General features: G+C 38.5%; 1 protein-coding gene across 1 annotated transcript; it reads left to right on the forward strand.

Annotated features, from left to right (window-relative positions):
• Positions 1 to 865: 865 nt before the first annotated feature.
• On the forward strand, positions 866 to 4,622 carry LOC149200203 (disease resistance protein Roq1-like). Its single transcript, XM_089402633.1, has 4 exons — positions 866 to 1,603; positions 1,822 to 2,908; positions 3,068 to 3,394; positions 3,497 to 4,622. Exons 1-4 carry the CDS (start codon positions 999 to 1,001, stop codon positions 4,526 to 4,528), a joined length of 3,051 nt encoding a protein of 1,016 aa, XP_089258759.1. The 5' UTR covers positions 866 to 998; the 3' UTR covers positions 4,529 to 4,622.
• The last annotated feature ends 1,568 nt before the right edge of the window (positions 4,623 to 6,190 follow it).

Below are 6,190 nucleotides of genomic sequence, written 5' to 3' on the forward strand. Positions count from 1 at the left end.
TATTTCTACCTAACATTTTCTTTCTGAAACATAGTTACTATGCAATTATAGTTTTTTCAAGTTTTTTCTCAAATTAATAATAATTTAATAATACAAAATAACACATAACTTTAATGGATTAGATTTTCAATATTCCCCGTGAAAGGGTGTATTTCCCATTAATTTCTTTGAACCTTAATGTGAAAAGGGTGTATTATTTCTTCTATATTCCCCGTGAAAGGGTGTATTTCCCATTAATTTCTTCGAACCTTAATGTGAAAAAGGTGTATTATTTCCTCTCACTATTCTGTATGCAACCCTTTTTAGTTGGAAAATTTGTAGAGATATCAATTTGATTGACACATGGGAGTGGTTGCCTGTTTGAATAGATGCGTTTCAACCTGGATTCCATAAGATTCATAGTGGAAAACACGCTTTCCAGTTCACCATTTTGTCGGGTTCTGGATGGGGCGGATCCTATTTCCAACTCTACTGCATATTTAATGCACGTTGAGATGCAGGGGCAATAGCCACATGCAACGCGCGCGTGATGACTAGAGGACGATAGTCATCACAGCGCGGGTTGTATGTGGCTATCACCCCTGCATCTCAAGCGCATTAAATATGCAGTAGAGTTGGAAATAGGAAATGCCTTCTGGATGGTGCACACGTCTGGGTATATGGATACAGCTCAAGTTTCACCGCAAGCATGGAAAAGTAAAATGAAAGAGCGCAGAGCATTATGGGTCCCACACTCAAACGCATAAGGACTCCAGCCTGTGTCTATGATTAGCGGTGTGGACCCCACACTCAAAGCAGATAAGGTTCACGCGGTTCATGGCCTTGCAAATCAAATATTTTCCTTATTCTATTACCCTCTGCCTCTACAAGCGGCCTTTATGTAATCTCTGTACTCGCCACTTTCTTCCCCTTACAATTTATCCCCACCTCTGCAACTCCTAAAGTCGTCTCCTCCCTCTGCATTAACCATCCATAGCTTTGCGGCACCCAATTTGGCAATGGCATACCCAACGCCTGCATCCTCGAACACCCAAACCCCCTGTGAAATCGAAGAAATTGAAATGGAAAATCAGAGATCTTCGGATGGTGCTTCCTCCTCTTCCACCGCTGCTGTTGATAAATACGATGTGTTTATCAACCATCGTGGGGAAGTGAAGAAGAACTTTGCAGGCCATCTCTACCGTGCTCTTCTTTCAGGTGGATTGAGACCCTTTTTGGATCAACAGGATTTGCAGGAAGGACTACCTTTTCCTTCTCAATTAGAAGCTGTTATCAGAAACGCCTCCGTCCACGTTGCCGTCTTTTCACCAAAATATGCAGAATCCCGTTGGTGTTTAGATGAGCTCCTGCTCATGCGACAGTCTGGGGCTCCAATTATCCCTGTTTTCTACCATATCAACCCCGCTGATCTCAGGCGGACAGCTCATAACAAAACTGAAGGTTATGGTCTCAGCTTGCACCAGCTTGAATTGAAGACAACGTTGGACCCTCGAACACAAGAAGAGCAGCTACGATATGATCCCGCCACTATTCACAAGTGGAGAGATGCTCTTTCCTCTTTTGCAGACATAAGTGGGTTTGATCTGGACGACAAGTATGACGGGTAAGACCTCCAAACCCCTCTCTATGTATACACTATATATGATAGTATGCCCTATGCTTTTAATTATTTATTTATTTTTTGTTGGTGTTTTTGTGGGTGAATATCTAGTGACGAGGTGCACAAACCCCTCTCTATGTATACACTATATATGATACTTTGCCCTATGCTTTCAATTATTTATTTATTTTCTGTTGGTGATTTTGTGGGTGAATATCTAGTGACGAGGTGCACATGATAGATAAGATCGTTGAACGTGTGGCTAAAATTATTGGAAAACCAGGGTTGTATGTGGCCAAACATCCCACTGGTTTAAATGACAAAGTCACAGATTTTGAAGCTACAGTTTTGAAGCAACAGCAGGCTGGAAAAATCCAGGTTGCGGGCATAGTCGGCCTTGGTGGAATGGGGAAGACAACGTTGGCTTTAGAACTCTTCAATAGAATGAGTTCCAACTACAATAAGTCCTTTTTTTTAGCAGATGTTAAAGAAAAGGCATTACATTTGGTGCAAAGGGAGCTTCTGAGGGGCCTGACTCAAAGAGAAGTGGATATAAATAACATTCATGAAGGTATAGGGATGTTTAAAAAACATCTCCAATCTGCTCATGTCTTGTTAATTTTAGATGACATAGATCATGATAATCAGCTAGAGGCACTTCTACCGGTTAAAGATGTCTTAGGACCGGATAGTTTTATTTTAATTACATCTCGGTATAAAGATGTGCTGGAAAGGTCAGGAGTGGAAGAATTGTGCATTTATAAGTTAACAGGCCTTCCTAGGCAACACTCGCAACAGCTCTTTTGTTCATACGCCTTTCGTCAAACCAATCCACTCCATGGATTTGAAAATCTTGTAGATCAGTTTCTTCAAGTATGCGGTGGACTACCTTTAGCTTTGAAAGTGCTTGGGTCACTTCTCTTTGGAAAAGCTGCATCATATTGGGATGCTGAACTTTTCCAATTAAAAGTTCAAATGAAGGTTTCAACTGATATAAAGAACAGGTTAAAAATTAGCTACGACGCACTCAGCGAAGAGGAGCGGAAGATATTTTTAGATATCGCGTTTTGCTTCATAGGGGAAAACAAAACAAGTGCCATAGCAGTTTGGGACGCGTCAGGCTGGAACGGATTGGTTGGGCTTACAAATTTAGAGGGCAAAGGTCTAGTTGAAGTCGATGATAAAAATGTTATACATATGCACGATCAACTGCGAGACTTGGGAAGACAGATTGCAGAGGAAGAAACGCCGCGCCGTCTTTGGGGTCCCACCGGGGATATTGATGAATGGTTGCACAAATACTCCTCTGTACGTCCTCAATCATTCAAACTTTTTAAATAGTTAACCTTTTTCCATAGAAATCTGTATACAGTTTTCAATTTCTCCATCGTTTTTCACCTTCAAAATAATTAAATTTAACCATACCAAGCTGTATACAGTTTCTTGATTCTCCATCCGAATGAACAGGTTTTAACCGAAACACGGGGATTTTGGCTGCGCGCTGAGGGGCATAGAACCAAACGATTGGGGAACCGCGTGATTTTGCAGCTTCGCAATTGGCTGGAAAATATATGTTATTGTTTTCTTCGTCGTAATGTCATGAATTTTCAACTTCTTGTGACTGAAGGACATCTGCTAGATCGTATTTTGCCGGTGCATTCGCCAAATCTCTCATGGCTTTCTTGGCGTCATTGTCCCTACACTTGTCTACCTTCCTGGATCACAGTTAAGAATTTAAGGGTTTTGAAAGTGGAGGGCGCTGTATTTAAAACATTATGGCAAGGCATATCGCAGGTAAATCTAAACTTTTTGTCTATCGATATTGCATAAAAGGGTCTTCAATTATTTCTCACGGTTTTCCCATCTTTCTTACACTCGAAATGCTTGATCTTGCAGGCACCTTTGCAGTTGCAGGAATTGGACCTGTCTTCGTGCACTCAATTGGAGAGGCTACCAAATTCTTTCGGCAGGTTGTCGAACCTCCACAGCTTGGACCTGTCTGGCTGCGAGAAATTGAAGAGGCTGCCAGATTCTTTCTGCAGCTTGTCGAACCTCCACAGCTTGGACCTGCATTGGTGCGGCAAATTGGAGAGGCTGCCAGATTCTTTCGGCAGCTTGTCCAACCTCCACAGCTTGGACCTGCTTTGGTGCGGCAAATTGGAGAGGCTGCCAGATTCTTTCCCCAGCTTGTCGAACCTCCACAGCTTGAACCTGGGTCGGTGCTACAAATTGGAGAGGCTGCCAGATTCTTTCGGCAGCTTGTCGAACCTCCACAGCTTGGACCTGTCTGGGTGCCATGAATTGGAGAGGCTGCCAGATTCTTTCGGCAGCTTGTCGAACCTCCACAGCTTGGACCTGTCTGGGTGCCGTGAATTGGAGAGGCTGCCAGATTCTTTCGGCAGCTTGTCGAACCTCCACAGCTTGGCCCTGTCTGGGTGCCGTGAATTGGAGAGGCTGCCAGATTCTTTCTGCAGCTTGTCGAACCTCCACAGCTTGGACCTGTGCAGTTGCGAGAAATTGAAGAGCCTGCCAGATTCTTTCGGCAGATTGTCGAACCTACAGAAGTTAATCTTAAAGGAGTGTACTAATCTGAGAAGTATAAAAGGCCTTTGTGGTCTTCCAATGCTCCGAGAGTTGTACATTCAAAAGTGTAACGAACTTGAGGAGCTGAGGAGTGTTGAAACAATGGTGTCCTTGCAGGCGTTGTATGCAATCAATTGTGAGAAGTTGAAGAGCATACGGTATTTGGCGCCGCTAAAAAAACTTAGACGTCTAATTGTTGGAGGGTGCCCTCAGTTGGGCGAGTTGAAAGGAGTTGAATGTTGTCAATCATTAAGGTATCTTCATGTCAAGGGGTGTCCCAAATTGCTGTGGGATGAGAGAGTAGTAGGGAGGCTGCGCCAGCAATGCTTTCTTCGGTTGGAATAAAACAGAAGCATGCATCATTGTAATATAAATGGTCTTTTCAGTGGTAAAGAAATGGGGTCCATGTTAGTGTAAAAATATTAGCAGTTGTTTATAATGTGATTTTTTGGAAGTGTTTTTGATGGTTTTTTCGGTCAAAATTTGGTGGCAATTTATTGGAATCGCAAGTTTGATAGCTAGTTTCTGCACAATCAAAGCGTCCCAGGGTTTTCCAGTTTGCTGAATCCAAATATTCAGTTAAAAAACCATTTTAACTGCAACAAATCAAGATTTAACCTCAATTTCTTCTGCCGGATTCGGAATCTCCAAAAAGTCACATTATAGACAACTCCAATTAAGTTTTTAATATATATTTTTTAATTTTATATTTAAAAAGCAATGTAGTAAATGTTCTTTTAAATGATTATATTTTATTAAATATGGCAATTATTTATATGTTTTTTAATTTTAAATATTAAGATTATAACATTAAGAATATTTTTTCTAATTAAAATATTTTTTTAATTAAATTAATTAAAATAATACATTTTAAATTAAATTGATTTCTTTAGAGTTTTTAAAAACCTGTTTTCTCATATTTAAAACTTTTAAAAATAAATATGAAATTAGTGTAATTTAAATAATAATAATAATATATAATTATAAATATAAATACTTATTTAGTTTATTAGCATTTTTTTTTAATTTAAAATTAAACTTTTTTATATTATATTTCGTAAAAAAAAAAACAAATATTAATATTAATAAAAATATTTATTAGAGAAAAAAAGTTAACAAATATAAGTAAAAATTATACATATTCTTAAATATTTTTTAATAAATAAATATAATTATATATATATATATATATAGATATAGATATATTAATTTAAAAGTTTTACATTATATTCCCCCAAAAAATTAGAAATATTTATGAAAAAGTCTAAAATTACAAATATTTATAAAAAAGGCTTATGAAAAACTAAACATATATTTTAATTAGTGATGATGATGATGATGATGGTTAACGTCCACTGAGACCAAACTTTGGTTTATTGGACCTAAAAAAACAAATTATTTAGTTTGATTTAAGATTTTATTTCTATGCTCAAAAAGCTTGGAGAGAAGCCTCCCAAGCTCACTATAATTTTGACATCGTAAAAGGCTAGGAAGGTTAGTATTGCGACAAAGATTATGAAACTGAGATCTAATGTGGTTGTACGCGAGGCACTCTAAGAGGAAGTGGTTTTCATCCTCAATGTTCCTATTATCACAGAGATGACAAATTCTTTCCGTCCATGGTGTTTTAGGAATTGTCCAACGACTTGTTTCACTATGGAGCTCATGAGAGTTCGTTCGAAACTTTTCTAAATTAATTTTCTTCTTTGAGCTAGCTAAAACAAAGAGATACTTTTGATCTTCTAGGGTGGGGTTGATGACCTTCTTATAATAACTCAATTTTCTTTTAGCCGCTAAATCTTTCTCACACCACATTTTTTCTTTGAACTTAGAAGTAACAATATTTTTAATGTTATTAATGTTTTGCAGTGCATCGTTCTCGTTGATCTCCCAATGGTTTATCCAGGCCCTCGTGTTTTTATACCACCCCCGTTTGAGCCTTAGATGGTTTTGGCTAGAATTTAAAGCTAGCTTGGGAAGTCTATGATCTCCTATGTTATTGAGCTT

The sequence above is a fragment of the Pinus tabuliformis genome, chromosome 2_1 (assembly GCF_031772625.1).
Source record: "Pinus tabuliformis cultivar Carrire ecotype Pingquan chromosome 2_1, CPIR1, whole genome shotgun sequence".
Classification (NCBI taxonomy): domain Eukaryota; kingdom Viridiplantae; phylum Streptophyta; class Pinopsida; order Pinales; family Pinaceae; genus Pinus; species Pinus tabuliformis.